The sequence below is a fragment of the Scophthalmus maximus genome, chromosome 19, assembly GCF_022379125.1.
Source record: "Scophthalmus maximus strain ysfricsl-2021 chromosome 19, ASM2237912v1, whole genome shotgun sequence".
NCBI classification, from domain to species: domain Eukaryota; kingdom Metazoa; phylum Chordata; class Actinopteri; order Pleuronectiformes; family Scophthalmidae; genus Scophthalmus; species Scophthalmus maximus.
This window is the reverse complement of record NC_061533.1, coordinates 20,065,959-20,089,712: the sequence shown is the minus strand read 5'-3', so window position 1 is coordinate 20,089,712 and position 23,754 is coordinate 20,065,959. Positions and strand designations below refer to the sequence as shown.

Genomic DNA, 23,754 nt, shown 5'->3' with positions numbered 1-23,754 from the left:
ACATAATTGCATTTAAATGCTTTAAAATTGTAAAATCAAAGAAAATACATGAGATGTTACGCCGTTGCCCAGGAGACGCGACAATATGGCAATACGGCAATACGACAATACGCATGGGCAAACAGTGAACAATTGAACAACCTCAGTCTTATCGCGTTGTCAGCCTTTACTATGGCCCATAGATATTGCGCAGTAGAGTTTCTCCCATCATGCCTCTGGGACTGGGCTATGAGAACAAGCGAATAGCGTTCTGGATCTTTCTCTGTGCATTCATGATATGCTATGCTATATCCTATGCTAGCTAACTTCTCGGATGTTTAATTAGACTTCTACAGGACTTGCCTCAGACTTTAAACCATAGATGTATTTATACTGATGGCAACAGACGAACATTGAAGATAATTTGAAAAATAATATGATATTAAATTGCTAAAATCGTTGATCATGGTTAATTTGTGTTACATTTTAATCTATTTGTTTACAGGGAAAATTTGTAATTGGATTCTTCACAATAAATCATAACCAGGCAAGAAAATTTAATTCTAACTCTGTCATTTTTATTGAGACACTGATGCAACTTGTTGGATAAAGTTATTACTTACAAACAAGTTCTTAACCTTTAATATTGAAAAGCATATTGTATAACATGTCTTCTTTTTAAAGGTGTGTATAGTGTTATTAGTTATATTTTTCAAGGTTCTCCACAGCTGTCTCCGGCATTCAGGGTTGGAGCTGAGCCATGAGTTCCTTATGTATTATAAGATCTTGGCCCTTTTCAGTTATACGTTCACAGATTATTTGTTTTGGTTTTGTTAGATCAAAGCACACATCAAAGACTGCTATAGAAAGTATGACACCAACAATTCCATCCTATTATTGAACATTGCGAAGTAATCAGAACTTTTGCATCACTTGACTAGTATGACACAAACCTGCAAGTGAGAGAGATGTGTTTTCTATTTAACAGAGCTAAATGGTGAAGGAATCAAACAACAGTGACATGTTTCACTACATCCCTAGAGTTTCTGTGAATATGGGTCCACAACCTGAAAACCCACCAGCTCAGAAGCTTCTTTCAAGAAGAGAAAACCTGCCCACACCTACATTACGGGAAGAGAGGGTTGGTCTAATGTCAACAATACGGTTACTTAATCTAACCCTAATGTGAGGCTGGAGGTGGCTCAGGAATGCACCTCCAGCTGCACCAGGGGAGTGATGACTATTTGTCTAATCACTCACCTGGATCTTCCTCAAAGGAGAGACACGATTAGCCAACTCACTGAAGCTGTGCCAATCATCCCACCTGGCACTGCTCCCGCTGAGCCGGCTTAGCACCACCTCTCTCTCCTAAAGCTGAGCCCTACACACCTAACCACTGTAGTTAGGTTCAATTTTAGGATACTTACTTTAGTATGTCAGTTTTATGCCACCTTATGCTTCTACTCTTCCTCCACTTTTGTGGATGGAGTCAGTGTAGCAGTGAAACCAGTACAAATGTAATGAAAAGCACTGGAGAGGCAATGCCTACCCTACACACCATTCATGCTATATCTGTCCCACCAGAGTTGCATATTGATACAAAATTTTTTACACAACATAGATCTTAAAGGTATGCTGGCCTTACACCAAATGACTTTCATGCGATTGCACTGTCACAGACAAATTTCCAATGTCTGTATAAAAGAGTTTTGCTAGAGTTGAGGCACGCTCCCGTCATCTCGATTGTTTGGTGTAAGGTGGTGATCAGAGCTGTATTAAGTCGGTCTTTTTCTCATCTCTCTCAAAACACTCAAACACAATACAAACTTTTGCATCACTTGACCAGTAGCCTATGACACAAACCTGCGAGTGAGAGAGATGCGCTTCTATTCAACAGAGCTAACAATACGGTGAAGGTAATCAGACAACAGCAACATGTTTAACCACATCCCTAGAGTTCCTGTGAAGATGGGCCCACGACCTGAAAAACCACCAGCTCAGAAGACTCTCTCAAGAAGAGCAAACTTGCCCACACCGACATCAAGAGAAGAGAGGGTCGGTTTAATTTATTTAATTAATGGCTTAATCACAAAAAAATTGAGGTTAGGATTCTGTGTGAATAATAAGGTTACTTGATCATTTATTATGATTAGATAGTTACCATCCTCTGCTTTGATAAAGGGTTACCTGTACAACAGCTGCATAGACTTTGCACATTGATTATCTTAACCTAAGCTAATCACTCACCTGGAGCTTACTCAAAGGAGAGACACGATAAGCCAACTCACCGCAGCTGTGCCAATCAGCCCACCTGGCACTGCTCCCGCTGAGCCAGCTCAGCTCTACCTCTCTCTCCTACAGCTGAGCGCCAAAACCACATCCCCTCCACACCTAACCACTGAAAGCTCTGGAGGGGCGATGCATATCCTATACACTATTTACTATATTTGTCCTGTCCGAGTTTCATAATGATACACAAAAATTTTTACACAACATAAAAGATCTGCCATGCCCCCCCTCCTACAACCAGTCAGTGCCAATCTGGAGATACCCTCCCAAGGAATATTTCCACCAAGTTTGGTTAAAATCTGTCCATGCATTGTTGAGTTATTTTGTACAAATACAGGTGCAGGATAACTAGTGCAACTTTACCAATACAACCAATACCAATGATAGTTTGAAGTTACAGTGAAATTATGTTTGTGAGTTGAATAGTAGCCCACAATCCCTCTGTTGTTGTTCATAGATTCATTTCACAAAGACGGGCAACGCGATCGTTGTGGACCAGCCGCCTGTCATTCAACAGGGGGCCAAGACCACTCAACGGTTGGCCCTGCCGTCAATCAAGGGCCATCAGAAAGCCCAACATTTCGGCCACAACAAGCAAGCTGCCCAGCCACCTATCTTTAAGGGCCTACAGCAGACACCTTCCCTTCAATATGCTATCAAGGTTTGTCCCAATATTGTTTTTTTTTACACATTCATTTATCTGCATCATCATGGCATTTTGTAGGAAGGTTTGAAGTTTATAAGTATGTTTACTTGATACTGTAGCAGCAAAATGAGGGTATACAGACGAAAGAAACCATTGATTCTGTGGTGAAGCAGAGAGTCATTGGGAAACCCCCTGATAAAACACCAGCCGTGTCTCCTGGAGGTATGTTCTTTTCAGATTGGTTTGTATTAGTTTTCTATTTTTTTTCAATCAAGTCTTTTCTGATTTCCTTGTGAGAACCTGAGAAAACAAGAGATCTGTTTTTTTAATGTACAGCTGTTGTGAGGAAATTTAAGGCATTTCTGACAGCGCATGAGCTGCAAGAAATCAATAATTACAAAGAGGTGTGGTACTGGGGTCAAAACGCCCACAAGATCAAATCCTCTGAAAGACAGGACACCAAGGATGGAGGCTACAGTGCAGTAAGAGCTCAAGTCTTTACTGTGCAGACACAAACAATTTGATCGATTGTATATATAAGTGCATCTTTAATTTCATGGAAAAATAATTGCTGACGATGATTTTAAACACCTTGTCACGTCTGCAAGAAGTAGATGTGATGTGAAAGTAGGTTTACTTTGTCTTCTAATGAAGCTATAACTCTTAAATCCACAGATTATAGATGACCACTTGGCCTATCGTTTTCAAATCCTGGATGTGATTGGTACAGGCTTCTCTAGTCAGGTATTCAAATGCATGGACCACAAGACCATGGAGAACGTGGCTGTCAAGGTCTTTCGAAACAACTTGAGGTATAACACAAAACAGAAAACAGACAAAGGTTACACGTGATGAGAATCATCAGCTATATAGATACGATGTTAATTATAGGCACCCTGTGAGATTTCTTGTTAAGTTTAATGTACATTTAGTGTACTCAAAGCTCTCAAGCTTATATTTTGTTCTTCATATGGTTGATAACTCGGCATAAGGGGGTTGGTGGAGTTAGAATTATTATTATTACCATTAATGATAATAATAATAATAATAATAATAATAATAATAATAATAATAATAATAATAACTTGTATTGATATAGCGTCTTTCAACGGACCAAAAGACGCATTTCACACACACAAAAAATGTTATCACAAACAAAATTTGTTGGTTGAGGACTCTTGGCTATCACTTACAATAATCAGCACTCCCTTGATATCTTGCGAGGCGGTAAGGATTCTGGTAGAAAGATGTTTGTGACTCCTTTTTGTCAAACATATTGAGCAGTTCTGCCCTCCACTGTGTTGCCATGTGATCTTTAATATCTGAAGGCTTTAATATACCTATTCTCTCCTCCAGTGATGCCTTCCTCTACTGTTTGTCCAAGGCCCTTCTCTCCCCAATGCATTCGATTTTAGGTTGCCTTGAAGACTTTGGAGAAGGCATTATTTTTAACTCACAGTGTCTTTTGTACCAAAGCTTTCTACCATGTAGCTGTAGATCAGGTCACCAGCTTCTTCTCTGCTGGTCCACAAAGCCCATCCTGAACGTTTTTCAGGTCATTGTTGATTGACGTCCACTCATCTTTTTGTTGCTGGACTTCAGCTTTCACTTTTTATATGCATTCCCCTTTGTGGTCCAATGGTTTTTCAGTATTCACAAGCTGGGAGAAGCTGAAGTGAAAATTTTAAATGCCTTGCGAAGGTATGACAGGGATCGTTCAGCCAATGTTGTCCATTTAAAGGAGAAATTCTACTTCCGCCAACACCTCTGCATCATTTTTGATCTCTTTGAGTAAGTTCAACACACATTCTGTTAACTTTCTTTATTGTCTGGGTGAGGAAATTCTATAAAAAAAAAAGTCAAAGCAAGCCTTTCCAATTAATTTTCAGTGAGGACCTACGTAAAGCCGTAAAAAAGACCAAGACGCCTGGATTTGGTGAGGAAGAGATTAGAAAATACACCATAGACGTGCTGAAGTGTCTACAGCTACTCAAGAAGAACGACATTGTGCATGGTGACCTTAAAACGGTAGGAAACAATGCTTCAGCATTCTTTTGTATTTGTCTATTTAGTCATTCATTCCTTCATATTCATCCTTTTGTTTATTATTTTCACTTTGAATTCCCTCCACAATTTATTCATTTAGTTCACCAAAGTTATTTCTGTTTTCCCTTTTTTAAAATGTATTTATGCATTTCGGCTTCATTATGCATATAAGGGGGGTTGTGTGTCAACTTTTTGCCTATTGGCTGATCGACATCATTCAATTCAATTCAATTCAATTTTATTTGTTTAGCGCCATATCACAACATACATTGTCTCAAGGCACTTTACATAGTGAGGTCAATATTACAATCATTGAGCAGTAACCACAGACAAACTGACCATAGAGATACTCATGCAATCACAAAATCCAATTAATTAATTTATTGCATGAATGATGACATTGCTTATCAATTTATCATGATCATGATGTCATCAGCAAATGCATAATAGTACCTGCATGTTATTTTTCAGGATAACGTACTGCTCCATAAAAAGGGCAAAGGAAAGCATGTAGCAGTCTGTGACTATGGAGGGAGTTACCATATGAAACACAGCGGTGAGTGTAAATGTTTTATCAATACCAAGTTCTTTTAGTTATTTTTTGCAAATACTTTTGGCAAGAAAATACAGACCACATAAACACATCTTTGTTTTTTTCTCTCCTACATCTTCCTCCACAGATAAACCCCTCGTACACACTGTGAACTACATGGCTCCAGAGCTGCTCCTTGGCAAAAGGTGCGGCCCAGCGATTGATATGTGGAGCCTGGGCTGCATTTCAGCTGAGCTCCACATTGGTGACCGTCTATTTATTGGAAGTAATGATGTATGTCTGTTTGGCTGCATAATGCAGGTAATGTTCATCCTTAAAAAATGTATAAATTCAATTCAAACTGGGTTTTTTTAACAAGATGCAACTTTTACAAATGTTTGAATGTGAATTCTTGCAGGTGCTGGGAGTCCCTCCGGCAAATCTGCTGGCGAAGTCACCTTACAGACACATGTTCTTTGGTGAGCAAAAACATTCAGGACCTTTTGACCCTTTGACATTATGAAAATTATTCATTGATTTTTCATGTTTATGCAGATTCTGAAGGCCTCCCTCTGCTAAGGGAAAAAATAAGATGTAACAGCACCACTCTGGCCCAAAAGCTGGACTCTAAGAATGCTGATTTTATCGATTTCATTGAGCGCTGCCTTGAGTAAGTACTCATGGGAATGACACTATAAATAGGCCTTTAAGTAAAACATATTTGAATATAGCACTCCTAGAGTTTATCTGTGTCATAAAATATCTTCTTTCTGCACACGTATCTCATTTAGATATAATCCAAAAAAGCGTATGACACCAGAGCAGGCCATGCACCATCCATGGATTTGGCAAAAGTCCAAACCTGCAATGTCGGCTGGAAAAACTCGATCAGGTAAGACCATAGTGCTCTCACACCTACAGCACTTAAACATATCATCACTAGTAATTACACAACTGCACTGGCAAAGAACTATAGGATGCATTGAAATCTGGTGCAGATTTTCAGTTCAGTTCAATACTTTATTTATCCCAGATGGGAAACTTTAAAAAAACAACACAACTAAGTAAAAAAAAGAACAAAAGCATATTTCATCATATTTCCTGTACATACAACACAGAACACAAAGACTCAGGACGACTTATGGAATATTAAATCTCCAAATGCAAATTAAGCAGATTTATTGTACAGGGAACAAAAACGTTTTTTAATGATTCATTTTCTTGCATTCGTTCTTTAATCAAAAGATTACTAATACTTATGGCTCAGGTGCTTCCCTATTTTTCAAATGGCGTCACCAGCAGGTTAAAATTTGACTTATATTTGGAAATATATCAGCATCTAAACAATAATTTCACTGCAGACATTCATATTAACTAGTGGGTGATTCCTGACTTTTCTATTAGTGCTACCAGAAGGTCAATTTTGGTTTTGCTGTGCTGCCAGTATGACAGATATATCACATTTATTTACCTTTCCCTGTCAACTTCTACCCAGATGTCACAGGCTCCAGCAACAAACAGCCTGCCCTACTGAACAGAGAGAAAATCACATCTGCGCAACTGGGGAAAGGCTTGAAATGAAGAGGCAGACACCAAGATTAGACTTAAAACTTTACTCTTTGATAAAAAAATCCTGGAACAAGGACCACGCCTCAAAAGCAATTATTGTTGCTCTATCACATTTGTAAGAATCATTTTCACATCATTTGTTGTGTGTTAATGTAAAGTATTAATGGGTTAATTATTCTATTCTAGCCTCTATTGGGATCGAATTAGTCACTAATAGTTTGTGCTGTTGTAGTTAGACATCAACTTTTGTGTAAGTTTTATAGCAGTAAATGATGAAAGATGCATCCTATGGATGCGCTGCGAAGCATGATCAGTAATGTTTCCTGGGTTCATTGGTTGTTTCGGGTCTCACAACATCATACACCCTCGGCCAGGTGACACAGAATATATTCATTCTGCACACGTAGAATGAAGATCAAGTCCCAACTTGCGTCAGCGAGTGGGCCACTTGTTCTTCAGTGGCCCACTAATGCCCAGCAGGGTGTAAAAATGATTTGTACATGTGTAATTCAAATTTGTGCAGTCAAATTTTCAACAGTGAGCTTTCACAAAGTTGAGACAGACAAATGTCCCATCTCTGAATGGCTCTTTTCCGGTATGAACTCTGGAAAATTGTGTGGACATTTTGCAGAGTTTGTTGCTCACATATGGAGAACACAGCAGGAGATTGTCAGTCAGATTTGTTCACAAAAGCCAGAACATTTCCTGAACATTCAGGCGAGTGGTGGTGCCTGGGTATAGGGCCGAATTGCTCACCGTGAATCTTTCAGAGATTTTCCTGCTGTATTCTCAAATGGGCTCACTTTCCGGACATTTTACTAGGGGGCTAGCAGGAACATTTCTGTAAAATATTCTGAGCAACATTTACAGACGATTGCGTTCTCACATACAGCCCCTCCGAAAAAGTTCTAGAAAATTTTCGGACTTCAGTGCATGTGTGGATGCAGCTTATGAAACACTGAAGTAACAAGCTATTAATTACAAGTTACATGTAAGAAATTGTGACCCTTTCTTTACTCTTAAGCTGACACAGCATGTTGCCCACTGACACTGACCAAATCAAACTGTCAAATTGGGGCAGAAGAAGACCCACCTCCACCCTGACACTTGGCTAACCCCTTTTAATAATAATTTAATTTCATATCGGTAAACCTAAGTGCTGATACAGATATGTCTGTGAAAGGCTCAAATCGGCCGATATAATTGGCAAACCGATAAATCGGTCAGGCTCCAGTATTAACAGTGAAATAAATTTACTGTTGTCGCTTGTAAATACACTCTGTCACTGCTGACTGAATAAAGCAGAGGAGCACCTCTTTGTGATAAAATTCATGAAAACTGTCACTACTTAATATTTGGAACTACCAAACATGTTTGTAGTAGAACTAATCTCACAATCTCACAGCAAACTTACAGTTACTTTGTTATTTGCAGTCATGGTTCTGTAGTTGTCCTGCAGGGGAAATGTTTTAGTCACAGAAATAGATATTATGATATGCAGTGACGGCACACATACTGTACTAATATTCTGATGATGACATTTCGTAAAGAATTATAGACAAGAAAATATTTAGTGGTTTGAAATGTAAGGTCCATGAGAAAAACAATGTGTCTCATTTGAAGTCTAAATAAATTCAAAACTCAAATGTAAACACCTTTTATTTTCAATTTGGCGAAATTATTTTGTTTACTTTGTTCGACAAAAATGCAAATGTGCATACTGAATGTAATAAATCTCTCTTTGGCATGCATAAAAATTGCTTTAACAAGACTGATCGGTGGAACGTTACCACAACTAGAATCATATTGACAAACATACAGTACAGGTACAACATAATCACATCCACTGTTAATAAAGTTCACATGTCATTCCTGCAGTATGTTCACGGACAGAGCATGGTGGATTTTTAAAAACTGACATTGCTTGATCGCAAAGCTTGGTTAAGACTCCAGGAATTCAAACCTGTGAGCGTTTGGTGTGGATATGCTTGAATTACTCTGCATAGGATGCTGCAAACCAGAGCAGGCTAGTGTCTTTGAGCACATTGGTCCTCTGGAGTTAGTTTTGAAAGAGTTTGTAATTGTTTTCAACTCCCCTTTGATCTCAGACCATAGAGAATGAGATACTGTATCGGAAATGTATTTCAGTGTTCTGTTTCTCATTGATATCAGATCTACTTCTTCATTGCATGTACTGTAGCTGTCAGACAGTGATGCTTCTGTCGGACTGGGCTTGCACATTGAAAAATCACAGATGGTCACACAGTTACAACACAGGTGTGATCTTGCCACATGGGTTCCTTGGTGTAGCACCAGGGTCACACAAAAGACATTCCACTTATAGTTTCTAATACAACACATACTGGGTGAAAATGAACTAAAATGTTCAACAGTGCACTGATCTTTTACACCTTTTTTGCAGGCATTTGCTCTCTCATCCTGACTACAATCTACACAAAAATGCAAGATTTTGCGAAACACTTCTATTTGCCATTTAGAGGATGAGACGAGACATCAGCAATCTATCCACACAGCAAGTTATTTAGTGAGAATGAAAGTGAAAAAACCTAAGTTGAACAATCATCAGCTAGGCTATAGCAAATTTATCCTCATTTGAACTGGAGACTTTTCAGGAAGAACACTTATTGAAAGTGTGAGGCGACTTTTATTTCCAGTTTCACTCGGATTCGGATGCTCAGAAGATCTTAGCAGGTCCTCTGTTGAACTCGGTCAAGTACAGAGAAGGACACAGCTTCACATTCAGGACCGATCATTTCAAGATCTCAGCGAGACATCATTCGTACAAATTCTGTGGAAAGAGAGGGGGAGGGTGAAAAAATGCAGCAGTTGCACCACACTTCACATTATATTTTGAAAAATGAAGCAGTTTGTGAAAGCTGCTTTACCTTCGAAGTCAACAAGCCCGTCTCCATTCAAGTCAACCTCCCTCAGGATATCTTCTACTTCCTTTAAACCAACCTATATAAAAAACAACAACCAAGTTGGCAGGAGTAAGTGGTGCACCGCACTCGTACAAAAGTTGTTTTGAGAGTTATATTTTGATCCAAATCTTACTTGTTGGCCCAGCAGCTTTCTCATTGCGTCTCGGAGCTCAGATGTGCTAATGGCACCATCTCCATTAGTGTCAAACTGAGATTACAAAGCAGCGAAACAACATTAATATTGGAAATGCCACTCGTATATGTCAACATGACCAGAGCTATGGAAACCAGTTATCTAGGTTCAAATCAAGACTCTCTTACCTCTCTGAACGCATCTTTTAACTCTTTGATTCCAATCATGTCTGCCGTTTCGGCGAGGAGCTTTGGGCCCATCAACTCTACAAAATCCTCAAAATCAACATGACCTCCCACTGAAGAAAAAGAGATTTTGGCACAGAAGTTCAAACTACAATACACATTCAGGATACAGTATGTATGCATGACATACAAATACACATGACACTTAAGTCCTTACAGTTCATGTTTATCTGTTGACTCAGTTCAATCAACTCCATTTCAGTGGGCATGTATCCCATGGTTCTCATACAGTTTCCTAGGTCTTTACAGCTGATGAAACCATCCTTGTCCTTGTCAAACTCTTTAAAAGCGTCCCGCAACTCTGTTGAGCAATTACAGAAAATGTATTTGTAACTAAACTGTATGACAAAATTTTCTTAAAACTTTGTTAAAACTTGTCTCCCTTTTGTGTTTGCTCGGTAAAGAGCTTTGACAAAACAGTAAAAACAATTAAACTAATTTACAATACATTTTGTTTGACTCACTTAACTTCAGTAAAGAAAGAGAAACTTACCATCCATTTCTTCTGGCCGCAGCTCTCTGTCCTATTAAGAAATAAAATTTCATGCTTGGTAAGCACAAAAACAAATTCACAACTGTTGAAAAAGCCAGTCATCATGATCACACCTCATAAAAAACACAAACACAGTGTGAGGTACATGCAAACAAACCACTGACAATTCTGTGACTCGACTGATGCCCAAACCTAAATTAGTAACCTTCTCCATGACAGTCCTTGGCCGTTTTGTGAACCTGTACTTAAGGACGCCCAACGATAAATGATGTGAACGGCACACTGGAACTATTTCACATCTTGATGACAAAACCTCCAAGTATAAATAAGCCGATTCCTATCAAAGCACGACAGGGCTCCGTAATCCTCAAGTTTACAGAAGAATGTGGCGGTTTCTATTTTTTTCCACAGCTTGCTTACGATGAGCACAACCTTTAAAGGGCAGAGAGAGGCAGACAAATCCCAGAGCCCTAAGGGGTTAACAGCAGGAGCAGTGACAAGTCTAAACACTACCGTGAGTGCTGACGTCAGGTTGGAAGAACTGCCTGACGGGAACCTCTGAGACAGAATACACAGGAGGCACAGGAGCCTGAAGAAGCGTATCCAATCAATACAACATGCATGCATGCACAGCACCATCAGCCCTTCATCCGTTCATCACTGCTGGCTGATCATCCATCACCATTTACAGGGACATATAGGCCTGATCAGTTTACTCAAAAACATCCAGTTCTGTACCATTTCCACTTGATTCTTGCACTATATCTTCATGGTTACATGCACTTATTTCAAGTCACTTTGGAGAAAAGCATAAGCGAAATGATTCAATGTAAAAAAAAAAAAGTGGTGAAAGTACAAACTATTATATATTATATTTCACATTTTGGGCAATGTGCTTTTTCACTGATACTACTCATATCAGTCTGCTAAATATGAGGCTACAGTGCAGCCAGAAGCGGGTTAGCATAGCATAGCATTAACATTAGCAAAAACAGGGGGAAACAGCCTCTACATATTTACTGTACAGGCATGAGAATCCTATCGATCTTCTCATCTTACTCTTGGCAAGAAAGTGTCAAACTATTGTATTTCTCAAGTATTTTGTGCATTCACTGTACACACTACCGATATGGTATATGTGAGAGGCAACCAGTGGAGCATTACTACACCTGTTCAACCTGTTTGAGCCAAAAGGACTGCATTCATGTGCACTGCATGTATTTACAAGTTCCTGAACACTCTTGCTGTCATTCATGAGCTTTAAGGCTCAGTTAATTAGCAAACCTATGTGACCCCTACTGGCAGATGTCAGGATTCCATTCAAAAGCTGGAAGAGTGGAAGTAGTTAAAAATTATGACAGGAAAATAGGTTTTAGTCCAGACTTACATACAGTCTGCCTGCACTTGGCCGTGCCTGTACTCAGGAAGACACAGGTTTGTCCCAGCATGTTGATGACAAGAACACAGTTTTGTGTCATGGACACAATGGAGGCCCAAGATACCCTCCTCTCAGGACATTACCCCTCTGAATCTGCTGTCACCATTCTGCACCATCTTCCCAGAGGGGAGCAGAGACTGAGTTAGAGGCTTCGGAGCAGAATGAAATAAAATTACAAACTGAGAGACCATGTGCGACATTCACCTCTATAATGTGTAAAATAGGTTTAGCTAACTAGATTTAATAGATCTGTTCTTCTCTGTAAATTATGTTGTCTGCGTGCTTGTGTGTTGTGCACTATAGCCAATTACAAGCAGTGAAGTGATGTGATGTATTAAAGAAACTTGGCACATGCTGACCTTGACTGTTTTTTAAAAGCTGGTTGTGTGTATCATCAAAAATACCTGTAAAGACAAAAATGCTTTAAATCTTCTTTAGGATTTTTGCAGTGTGAGAACTCTATCAACATCCACACAAGCATGAACAGAAAGACCAAATACAGCTTCACACAAGTATGCAGCTGTGTGCAACATTTCCAAAAATGTCAAACCACTGTGAAGATTTATTTACCAGTTGCACCACAAAATCTACCATACAGACTGAGAAAGACAGGGCTGTCATCACAGCTCTCTGTAAACAGTCTTACCCTTCTCAGGGAACAGTCTAAGCAGTTTCCCATACTAAAGGAGAAAAGAGACACTAAAAAGGACCATGAGGACCTTTTCTCTCTTAAGTTTGCAGTTTGGGTTCTGGTTTCAGCAAGACCCATGTAGCCTGGGGTGCTCACCTGCAGCTGATTCAGAGAAAAAAAAAGTGAACACTGTACTTCACTATTTGGCGTGAATGAAAGTAGCAAAGTAGTGCCTGTGACTCAGTCGGAGAGAAAGAGAGAGAGGGAGACAGAGAGAGAGAGAGAGAGGAGCTGGGGTGAGGGGGAAGTAGGAGGGTGGGTGAGAAACTAAATGAGAGAGGGAAGTGGACCAATGAGGGAAAGAGAAGTATGCCTATTAAAGGAAAAGAGGGCGAGTGTCTGTGAGATATTTCACCCAACTGTCACACTGACATAGCTGTTGTAGCTAATCTGCAAACAACACAGAAAATTGAACACAGCACCAGATGCCAGAATAAACAAGAGAAATGTGATGAGCTGTGTAAGCTTTCCCAAAGGAATAACTACAAAGCTGCACCTGACAAGTCACCTTTCACCCAGTGTTGCACCTAATGCCAGGTGTTTGCTGCGTCTGTGCTATAGGAAAATCTTTCCCAGGCAAGTTTACAAGAAGACTCTTCTGCAAAGATTTCTTTCCAGTTCTGCTGTCCTCCTCACCTGCACTCTCACTTACTACACTCATTTGTCAATGTGCAACCTTGTGATTGCATTTTGCATTCCTGAATTTGCACTTCATATTTCTGCATATGCCTTTGTTTTTTTTGCCTCCATCCCCTGAGCCACACACACATCATCCTGTCCTCTCTGCATTCAAAGACAAGGTCACATGGCACCAAAGAGAAGTGCATGAAGACTCTGAGAGGCAGGAATGCAGTTACCATATAGTCCACCTATTTCTAATCAAAGTGTGTGTTTCTACATTTGCAAGATGAATACTATCAAAATTAGATTAGACGTAGTTGATCACCAACTGTTCACATGTATTTCCATTTATGGCAAAGTAGCAAAACACTGTAGCCAGAGCAGTGAAAATCCTGGTTACTCTCAATGTATTTTTCAGACAAAAATGCCAAAGGCATGTGTGTGTATCTCTGAAACCAGCTGTTACATTTTACATTTCTGCCTGACATTGAACTCCTCTCCATCCAGCTGTCTAATGAAAGACCTTTTTCGGGTCACGCTAATGTTTTCACAGAGCTGCTCGCAGACTGACTCATGGGATATTTGTAGAGTACTGGAATATATTTTTCTCCTCAAGCCACAATAGATGCTTCCTGTTTCCCCCGCATGGAGCCTGTTTTAGAGTTAAGACCATTCTGTATCATAATCCTGATTCATGATCAGGTAAAAAAAATTCCAAACACCACAGACAATGTCCTCCATGACCAACATATTATCAGGAGTTGGGCTTTGTGATGATTTGTGATGAACTTAACTGTGGTTGCAGACCTTTTCTCTGTCAGCTAAATTTATGCAAATCCACATCATTGATACCAATCCAAGCATAAAAAGCAGAAATCATTCCTTATGTATGAATAGATTGGTTGCTCAAAATAGAGCATCCATCACCAGCGGGAACATCAAAGTGATTTCCTTTGAACATAACACAACAATCACTGCAGAGCTCCTGACTGAATGATGCAGGAACATGAATTTACATCTCGTCTTTGGTCAAACACGCATTAGCACATCATAGAATTCCCCCTCTCTGGTGGAGCATTTAATCTGCCCTAGCACATCCACTTCACGAAGGAAGTGCTGACTGACTGAGGTCTGTACGAGGTAGTACAGTATTAGACAAATTACATAAGAAATGAATGTGTATAGAAGACGTGTTTCCCTCTCTATCGTCCGTCCTGTAATTATTATGTTTTTTGCAGACTGCATCACAGAGCACAATGGCGTATATTGTTTAGAAACAGGATTTTAGTGGAGCCAGTTGACCACTTCTGGAGAAATTACAGTAACAAAGCAGAGCAGAACTGCAGGCCAGCGGACCCTCAGCAAACATAATGGTTTTTTTTTTAAAATTTCTAATAAAGCCTGCAGTTCTAACCCTCTTTTGATCCAACCCATAGAACAGACTTTTCCAATTACTCTGCAGGATTTGGGTTTGGGTTATCACAGCTTGTCAGTGGCCACAAACATTCAGCATCCCTGCACTTCACACTTGAAATTGTTTGAAAAAACAATTTGAGGGGGGATTTAATTAAGTCAAAAATGATGGTACTGTAAGTAATAGTTTTCTAATTCCTGTATATTCTTCGGTCTTACCTGGCCAAAGAGTGAATTAAGGATGGTGCATAAATTTATGTCGGATGTGGAAGACGCCGCACTGGACCTACGGGAGCGACGTGATGACCTGCTGGACAGCGGGACCAGGGAGCAAGAGGATTTGGAGGGACTGGTGACCTGACCACCACTATTGGTCAAACTGGCCCCGTTGTGGCCCCTCGGTTCACAGAGTGGAACCCTGTCGTCATTGCTTTCCGACACCGAGGGCACCCTGGGAACCGGGCAGGTGTGAGTGTGACAGCTACGGGGGTTCTCAGGTGCAGGTACTCCTGCTGTCGGCGGCCGTTCCTCCCGGTTGTGCTTCCTGCGGTGGTGGTGCCGGTGTGTGGGTTTGGATGACCTGCAGAGCTCCTTCACACCTCGGCCCTCCTCATCGTTTGGAGGGTAAGGAACTTGGATGTGAGGGGCGTGTGACTTGCTCTTGTCCCGGGTGGCTGCATTATCACCACTGTCTTGGCTGCCGACAAGGGAGGGGTGGCACAGGGGTCTCCGGGCACTGATGTCACCATCGGCTGACCTGAAAGACTCCTCGACTTTGCTGCTACTGCTCCGGAGTGCGGTGGGACGGTGGTGATGCTGGTGCTGATGCTGATGGTGATGCTGACTTTTCCGGCTTTCTGCTGTGTGTTCAGGGAGGTGTGTCGTTCTCCTTGCCGCCGCAGATGATTTCAATAAGGAGGTCGTGGATTCAGATTTTGGAAAGGAGGAGCTCATAGCTGCGGATCGGGTGTAGTCTGTCTCGGGTTGATTCTTGACATCATTTGCCGTTCTCTCCCCATTGCCGACCCATATTCTCCAGCAGAGGCTGCCCGCGTTAAGTCGGGCTACATTTCACCATCTGATCGCTGTGCTGCAGTGCAGCCGGCGCGCGCACAGGCAGCGGAACAGCCGAGCACACACGTCGCGAGCGCGTCACCTTTTCATGTGGATGCTTGGCTCTCTGGCATCGTGTCAGTGACGCGGATATGGTGGATGGTAGTAAGAAATAGCCCGTATACCAGTGGTCGGCAAACTTTTACATTACAACGACAAACCAAATGGATGCACATTGCATCGTGAGATGAAATGCCCAATTAAGAAACCCAAACATTTATGTCAGTCACCACAGTGCTGAGATGTCCTGATCCAAGCAAAAAATTAAATAAAAAAATAGCTCAGGACATAATGTCAATAAAAAATTATCAATATATAGGCTGTATCTCTGCGATAATGTCCCATCCCAAGTGAATTAAGGCTTTTTCTCAAAAAATAGTGAATCCCTATACCTTCTCTTATTCTATATTAATTTGTGTGGTCCCTATTAAGCTGTTCGTTATTTTAATTGTGATGGTTGGGACTCCTCGTGGACAAAATATTATAAACACCAGTCACATGTAACCGTTTTATTCTACTGCATTTAACTGAAACAGTTATAAGGCAATATATCATCATGTGTTCAAAAATAAGTTGTGTCTCTGCATTGCTCACCTGCATTTGAACTGGGGATGGGGGTGGGCGCATATTGGACCCCATCAGCTAAACCTAGAGTTCCCTGGTTCCCTGCAGATTAGCACAGCTCTGGCTTATGAGGGGAAAAACATTTTATTCATTCATACACACGTTTGATTATGCTTTTGCTTCAGTGCATATTGCTCAAATGATGATCCTTGTTTGTACATGTCTGTGTTGGCTTTAAATTGGTCTTCTCTCCCACCATGCTACAGTGTCCTGCTCTCGCTCAAACACACATTAGACTCCACTCCCCATAGTCTACTTTGATAATTCAACAGCTGTGACACTATTGCAAAACCAAAATCAGCCTCCTCCGTCCATCAAAGATGTGGAAACAGGAATGGACCTTCGAAAACATGTGGCTTCCAGTGAAGGATGCTGATGCTTTGTTTAAAATCCCCCGCTGTGGAGACAGATGAAGCACCAAAAATTTAATCTGCATGTATTCTTTATGAATCAGTGGAAGCAAGCATCATTAACATACTGTTTTTATATAATGTGATGTTATTGTTGCCTCAGCACTTTAGTGCTTCTGGTTTGATTTCTCCCAGAGGCATTGCAGTTCTGACAGGAAATAACTACTGTTATAATTATAAAACAGAGAAGACATGCCTACGCCTCCCTTTGCCACTGCATCAAAATCACATCTGGCCAATAAGAGGCAAAGTGAAAGTCCACATTTTTAGTTCTGGTCTCACATCTGTAATATCTGTGGAAAGGTGACACTTCTGACAACAGCTAGTTAAATAAGACACTTGACCATTTATTAAATGTACAGAAATACCGTTCAAAATCAACAGAATACTGTGTTAAAGGACAATTCTTTAATCCAAATGTAAACAAAATGGTTGCTCCATCATATACTGTAAAGCAAATGCTTCGGAATGACAGATTTCATAGTCTTAAGTGGATTGCCAGCACTCTTGATTTCAAACCTACAGTAGTTATAGACAGCTCAATGTGAGTGTCAGTGTCGTCGATCCTGTAAACAACCTGTAAATGATCATACTTTTGTAAAAATTGTAATTGTTTAGATGATTACCTTGAATCGCAGTGGATTCGTAAAGTTGCTAAAGATTCATTTTCACTACCTTTTAGAGTGTGCACATATATCCATGAGGTGCTGTTGAAAAATTAAGGGTTGTGGCTTTAATAATGGTTAACATATGGCGCTGCAGGAAATTACAGAGCCATAAAATAAAAACATCACAAAACAATTGAGATAATACTTCATAACCATTTTACAGAATATACAAATGTAATCTAGCAAAATTATTTCATGGCTGGCTCTTTGAGAACGGAGGATGAAATGCAATCACTCTAGCTGTAAATCAAGACAACACAATAGTTATAGCATTGAAGACAATCATTTCAAAACATCTCACACTGTTCAGTTTTTTTTCATACCTCAACCCTATTTACAGAAATACAAACCTAATATCAAATACAACCAAATTGCAAGAGTTTAGTAAATTTACCAAAAACACTTCAGCTCCAGTGATACAGCACAGTCCCACTCACACAGTCTGACCTAGAAATGTGCTTCTCTAACCATGTCTTGTGAAAGCACGACTGATTTTCAGAGGGGAGCGAAATGAACGACAACATCAGCTGAAGTCATGACAGAGACATTTGCTGCGTCTGTAAACATTCATGTCATGACTGACATTGGACCTCAGTTATCAAACCACATGTGGAGGAAATCTGTTTGCTTAATAATGATAAACAGCTACTGCAACACTGTCACTTGCCAGTTTAGTCAAAATGTCATAAAATCCCAACTGTGCAACTAATAATTTATTTTTATTAAAACAAACAAACATCCCACGCTGGTTTATTTAATCCTTCATGCATCATTCTGTCAATGGCTTTGGCTTAATGTGTCTATTAGAGCCTTTACTATAGAAAACCAATAGCAGTGGTTCCTTTGCTTCAGCATTTCTTTTACTGTGATATTACACAAAACCATAATGGATGGACTCGAAATATTATTACATTCTGCAAGCTGGCATTTGTCAAAATTAAAATAGTCCAAAGTTTGTTGCATGTTTGAAAGTGGGTGTTTCTGAAAAAAAATGTACATGATTTGTTTAGAATCGGAAATTTAATTTAAGTGGGACTGGATATGTAAAAAGTTGAATGATCAAATATCTTAGCCCTTGCGGAAGTGTGTGTAGTTGTTACATTAAGTGTAAAATAATTAACAATGTGTATGATGTGTAGCGTTAAGTAATATGTTGTTATATCATGTCTCCGCTAATGCCTGTGAAGAGGTTGGGGCCCATAAAGGTTTACTCCATGACTTCAGTTCATGTATAGCTAATAGAATATGTTGACCTATGGGCCTATTAATGCTGTGAAGCATAACACAGTATGACACATTGTTTATTGGCAGGCTAATATCCGTAGTGCACTTCATTCTCTAAGAGAAAACTGTTGAGCTGTTTCAAGCAACAAGCAAAAAAAAAACTGAATAAACTGAATTTTCTCCAGAACGTTGGACGGAAATGGAAATGTGGTGGAAAAAATGTGGGAAACTTTACTTTCTGCTTTAATCTTCAGTCAAAGCCTTCGTCTGTTTGTAAATTCACAGAACATTCAATGGTTATATATAATAAACTAGAATGGCGCTGGCATGGTAATAATACACGCTAATAAAATTGCTGCGTGAATAATTGTGCACCTGCTAAGTTTTGAAAAATTCAAGTAATTTCAAGTGTGGCTGTCTTTTATTACAGAGGCATAAACATGAAGGTGATCGATACAAGAGGCCCGATGTTTAGTCATGTGCTAAGAAGAGTTATGACAGACACTGTATGAGCCGGAGAGTATGTACAGTACACAGTCAACGTGAGAGGTGGTCTGTGAGGCAGAAGAAAAAAAAAAAGATTTGCTCCCCAATCCTAGACACTTCCCTAAAGGCCATCTGTCCTCTCACATGGACATGGTTCCTCACTCACACTTATTTCCCTTCCCTGTCCTCTAAACGGCCTGGAGTGAAAATGTAGTCCAAGGCTTGCCTCTCTGCCGCAGCCACATTGGGGTGCCAGAGGTCCACCATGAAGACCACCCTTGGGCCGTCGTCTGCGCTGCCTACACACACACACACACACACACACACACACACACACACACACACACACACACACACACACACACACACACACACACACACACACACACACACACACACACACACACACACACACACACACACACACACACACACACACACAAATATAGCAGTAGCAAAATCAAGAACCTCATTTTATCATAGTTTCAAACTGAAATCCAGTCTTTTCACTTTCTTAACTGATATTGGGTTATAAACTTTTAGGTCAATCCTCCTTCAAGAAATGAATAAAACGGGGCAAAGTGCAATAAAAGAATCCATTCTAATCCCTTACCCTCGTGAAAGGCCCTGTGAAGGAAGGAGTCGTCAAAGAGCAGACAGCTGCCCTCGGACCAGCACTGTGGCTCCCCACCAACTACAAGCTCACAGGAGGGGGGCACTCTGAGACCTGCCAGAGAAAAAACACAGGTCATCTATAGGGCATACTAAATACAAGGCATCTATAACATTTTGTGTTGCTAAACAATCTCACGTGTTCTGTTCTTAAAGCATCCTGCATTATTATACTGTGCTATTTTAAAGCATCCGACAAAAGATCCTGTCTACACAACAAAAACGTTCCTACTTATTGAAGTAGAGATGCAAATATAACCAAACCTCAGGTTTGTTTGTTTGTCAGCTTGATTATGCAAAAAATACAGAACGGATTTTCCACAAAACGTGGTGGAAGGATGGGTCATGGGCCAAGAAACATTCGGACAAGGGGGCAGATCAGGGAATCAGGTTTTGTCTTTCCCTGTTGTTTTAAGTACAATGCCTCACACATCACATGGCCGAATCCCTTTCAGCTCACCAAACTGTTCACTCTCTTACCCAGGTGGCAGCGCAGCCTGACATTTGTCGGGCCGTAATGCTCAGTGATCAGAGCTCCAGGCGTCAGCACAGAGAAGCAGGCATTGCCGAACACGTTGTTGGCGATGAAGGTGCGCAGCTGTCCCAGCACCCTCCACGCCCGCGGACATCTCCGGACATTAAGAACCAGAGGGGTGCCTTGGTTGACCAGGTAGTAGGTCCACCACTGCCCACGTGGAGTGCTGTTGGCTTTCCACCCTGGTGGGAGAGAGGACCCGCCGCGGGCCGGAGGTTGGTGGTAGATGCTCTCAAACTCAGCCAGAAGGGCGGGGAAGCTCTGCTCCAGCAGCTCCACATCATGCCTCTGTACCTCCCTGGAGAAGAAAGGGGCTGACGGTAGGTCGGGCAGAAAGAAGACCTCTGGCCTCTGGATGGTTGGTCGGCTGTTAAGGTATCGGCCTTGATCACGGACTCCTTTATGCACCCTGCCCATACCTGACCAGGTGTAGCGCTTGGCGTAATCCTGCAGGCTGTGATAGAGCCTCTGGTTCAGACTTTCTCCGGCACTGGTGCAGCGGAAACACTCTGACGACTGGCAGAAAGTGAAGCCGTTCTGCTCCTCCAGCAGTGATCCATGTTTCCCTTTCCCCCTGCTGCGACAGTCTGAATTCATGAAGCCCCCCACCACCCCTCCGATCCGTCCAGGCCCAGCCAGATACCTCCCACGCAAGGGGCTGGAACCATGCTCCCGGCCCACCCTGTAACAATACCACATAAACAGCAGCAGCACACACATGGCAATGGCAAAAGCACAGATCTCACACTCCCTTACAGACTGCATCCCCCCGGCCACCATCTCCCTCACACTCTCTAGCGACCACTCCATCTTGGCTCGTGTCTGAATTGCTGAATCTGAAAATGCTGATGGAAAAACAGTTAACTTGTCTTTTCTTGATTTTCTTGATCGCAACTGAGAGGGGCCTGGAACCACACACAGGGTGTTAGTGAGTCAATTGTCAAGCAGATCTTATCACCCCCCCGAATGTAAACAGTCTGCTGATTTGATCTGACACACTCGCTCTTTAGTCCGAACATTTCAGCACTCTGCAGTGAGGGAAGCTTTCTCTTCGCATGATGTCTGGCTGTGCGGCATTTGTGCTGCTCCCTCTCTCGTTCTTTCAAACAAATGCAGACAGACACCGCGCCTTTGGGTGATCTGTTCTCTGAAAAACAAAGACAGGAGGAGAGAAAGGCGGATGAGAGGAGAAGAGGATGCTGTATCTGACATTAAGTGAGCACTGAGACGGCCACTGACACAAACTCTGCTTAATGATAATGTGCTCGCTGGCGGTCCCATCCTGTGCGCACGACATGCAACACACACCTGCTGAAACTCACCCACACACAGTGGACTTGACTGCGCGCGCGCGCGCACGCGCGCACACACAGGAAACTATTTTGATTTCAGCTTCCACCCACCCTGTGCTTCCACCCACCCTGTGCTGCACTGTGTAAAACCAGGATTCACGGAAAGAGTGATGCATTTAACACACACTCCCACTTGAAATTTTTGGGGCGCACCACGCAAGCTCCTACCAGTAAATTGCATAAACGTAAAGAGTGTCGATACCCACCCACAATTGATATAAATGACATTCATCGGATGCTCAGCAGGAGCTGCATAAATGGATCCTCGGGGTTGGGGTGATGGGTTAATAATCTGTGTAATCGTATGATGCCTAAGTGAAAAATAAAAGGCTGTATTACATGAGTTTGATTATAAAATGACAATGGACCAGCAGCCAAAACGCGAATGCGCAAATGCGTCAGCTGTGATCAGAGCTCCGCGGTACGTCCTCACCAAAAATGGTCGGGCAAACCTTCTCCAATAGATCCTCCCCTAAATCCTGTCTGACAACCCCCCCCCACACACTGCCACTGCTTCTGAGGAAACACTGGACCATCAAACCCAACCATGAAGCCAACACACACAAACAGACACGCGCGCGCGCGCGCGCGCACACACACACACACACACGCCGTGTCATACTCCACAGTTTCCATGCAATCTGACCACTGAAGCCACTGCAACCAAACCAGGGCCGAGGTGCCACAAAAGTGATCAGTGAACAGCGCTAAAAAAGCAATGCGGGGTAACCAAGCTCACTTCCCCTCGTGCCGAGCTACGTAGCTGTCTGGAGCGTTGGTTCGTGCACAGGTTTGCATCCATACCTACTCAACATTCACGAGTGTGGCCAGTGGAGAGGAGAGGCGCACAGGTGTTTCTCCAGGCGACGCTGCGCACCACTGCAGTGCACAAGATAGACGGATGTCACTTGCCAACATTCTAGGAAAATGCACAAAAGAAGTCCTAACTGGCACCGACACCCATCGAAAATTGGGAAAAAATATAAAAGCTGTCCTACCAACGGTTTGACTCCCTGCCTATGGCGGACGGCAGCGTCGGCCAGGCTTCAGATAATATTGTTGTAAATACTCAAAGCTCCACCAGAGGATGCCACTCAGCGTCAAGCGACCGGAGGAATGCGAAATACAATTTCCAGTCGCACCTTTCAAAATAACCAATTCTTAATTTCATTAAGTATTATTTTTTTTCTCTACACTTTTCCAGCCCCTCAACTGTGAAGATTTGATACTTTTCTAATCACATAAGATGAGTGGTGAGGTTGCAGGTTGCAGCAACCTAAAAAAAACTCACTCTCACCCTCTTTCTAAGCATGTTGATAAATAGATTTTTCCATTCTGGGCTACTGTAGAAACATTTTCTTGTGAATATACACGATATAGGCCTACATCGAAACTTGATTATGAATAGTATGTTCATTTTTGTCCTTAGATCCCCTATAACTTACACACTGGTCCTTTAAAGTAAATGTTTTTTAGGATTCAGACAGTCTTCTTGGGCTCTGGGGTCTTTTACTGTTTTCTGACTATTTCTGACAAGACAAAACATTTACTTGATTAATGAAAGAAAATAACTGGCAGGACGCAGGCAATAATGGCAATGGAAATAATCGTTTGCTGCAGCTCAACTGAAACC

At 41.6% G+C, this 23,754-nt stretch overlaps 3 protein-coding genes across 11 annotated transcripts; 1 reads left to right on the top strand and 2 right to left on the bottom strand.

The window, feature by feature from the left end:
- The first annotated feature begins 880 nt into the window (after positions 1 to 880).
- Positions 881 to 7,137, top strand: LOC118314296 (dual specificity tyrosine-phosphorylation-regulated kinase 4-like). Of its 5 annotated transcripts, none has more exons than XM_035640661.1 (14): positions 985 to 1,120; positions 1,877 to 2,034; positions 2,726 to 2,929; positions 3,034 to 3,136; positions 3,251 to 3,396; positions 3,590 to 3,726; positions 4,565 to 4,705; positions 4,804 to 4,942; positions 5,432 to 5,516; positions 5,641 to 5,813; positions 5,911 to 5,971; positions 6,048 to 6,162; positions 6,284 to 6,384; positions 6,988 to 7,137. In XM_035640661.1, exons 2-14 carry the CDS (start codon positions 1,915 to 1,917, stop codon positions 7,071 to 7,073), a joined length of 1,611 nt encoding a protein of 536 aa, XP_035496554.1. In that variant the 5' UTR covers positions 985 to 1,120; positions 1,877 to 1,914; the 3' UTR covers positions 7,074 to 7,137. The 5 variants fall into 5 exon arrangements, with proteins under 5 accessions (XP_035496556.1, XP_035496552.1, XP_035496554.1 ...); XM_035640662.1 differs by having other exon boundaries at positions 987 to 1,120; positions 1,935 to 2,034; XM_035640659.2 differs by lacking the exon at positions 1,877 to 2,034 and having other exon boundaries at positions 884 to 1,120.
- Positions 7,138 to 7,515: 378 nt separating this feature from the next.
- cabp1a (calcium binding protein 1a) lies at positions 7,516 to 16,190 on the bottom strand. Its single transcript, XM_035640666.2, has 7 exons — positions 15,257 to 16,190; positions 10,875 to 10,905; positions 10,539 to 10,682; positions 10,325 to 10,434; positions 10,137 to 10,211; positions 9,968 to 10,040; positions 7,516 to 9,870 (listed from the first exon to the last, which is right to left on the bottom strand). The coding sequence occupies exons 1-7, from the start codon at positions 15,989 to 15,991 to the stop codon at positions 9,845 to 9,847; spliced, it is 1,194 nt and encodes a 397-aa protein (XP_035496559.1). The 5' UTR covers positions 15,992 to 16,190; the 3' UTR covers positions 7,516 to 9,844.
- A 1,317-nt stretch (positions 16,191 to 17,507) lies between these two features.
- asphd2 (aspartate beta-hydroxylase domain containing 2) lies at positions 17,508 to 23,245 on the bottom strand. Of its 5 annotated transcripts, none has more exons than XM_035640670.1 (5): positions 23,120 to 23,245; positions 22,926 to 23,000; positions 20,715 to 21,916; positions 20,176 to 20,289; positions 17,508 to 19,861 (listed from the first exon to the last, which is right to left on the bottom strand). In XM_035640670.1, the coding sequence occupies exons 3-5, from the start codon at positions 21,577 to 21,579 to the stop codon at positions 19,731 to 19,733; spliced, it is 1,110 nt and encodes a 369-aa protein (XP_035496563.1). In that variant the 5' UTR covers positions 21,580 to 21,916; positions 22,926 to 23,000; positions 23,120 to 23,245; the 3' UTR covers positions 17,508 to 19,730. The 5 variants fall into 5 exon arrangements, with proteins under 5 accessions (XP_035496563.1, XP_035496564.1, XP_035496565.1 ...); XM_035640671.1 differs by having other exon boundaries at positions 22,926 to 23,040; positions 23,120 to 23,225; XM_035640672.2 differs by having other exon boundaries at positions 22,930 to 23,000; positions 23,120 to 23,214.
- Between the last annotated feature and the right edge of the window lie 509 nt (positions 23,246 to 23,754).

Coding starts and splice junctions, on each gene's coding strand:
- LOC118314296 (XM_035640659.2), top strand. CDS start 974: ATGGTGAAGGAATCAAACAACAGTGACATGTTTCACTACATCCCTAGA. Junction 2,930..3,033: donor CCCTTCAATATGCTATCAAG/GTTTGTCCCAAT, acceptor TTGATACTGTAG/CAGCAAAATGAGGGTATACA. Junction 5,517..5,640: donor TTACCATATGAAACACAGCG/GTGAGTGTAAAT, acceptor CTTCCTCCACAG/ATAAACCCCTCGTACACACT.
- cabp1a (XM_035640666.2), bottom strand. CDS start 15,991: ATGAGCTCCTCCTTTCCAAAATCTGAATCCACGACCTCCTTATTGAAA. Junction 10,212..10,324: donor TAAAAGATGCGTTCAGAGAG/GTAAGAGAGTCT, acceptor TTGTAATCTCAG/TTTGACACTAATGGAGATGG. Junction 10,041..10,136: donor GAAAGCTGCTGGGCCAACAA/GTAAGATTTGGA, acceptor TTTTTTATATAG/GTTGGTTTAAAGGAAGTAGA.
- asphd2 (XM_035640670.1), bottom strand. CDS start 21,579: ATGGAGTGGTCGCTAGAGAGTGTGAGGGAGATGGTGGCCGGGGGGATG. Junction 20,290..20,714: donor CAGGCTGCGCTGCCACCTGG/GTAAGAGAGTGA, acceptor TTTCTCTGGCAG/GTCTCAGAGTGCCCCCCTCC. Junction 19,862..20,175: donor TCACAGGGCCTTTCACGAGG/GTAAGGGATTAG, acceptor GTGTGTGTGTAG/GCAGCGCAGACGACGGCCCA.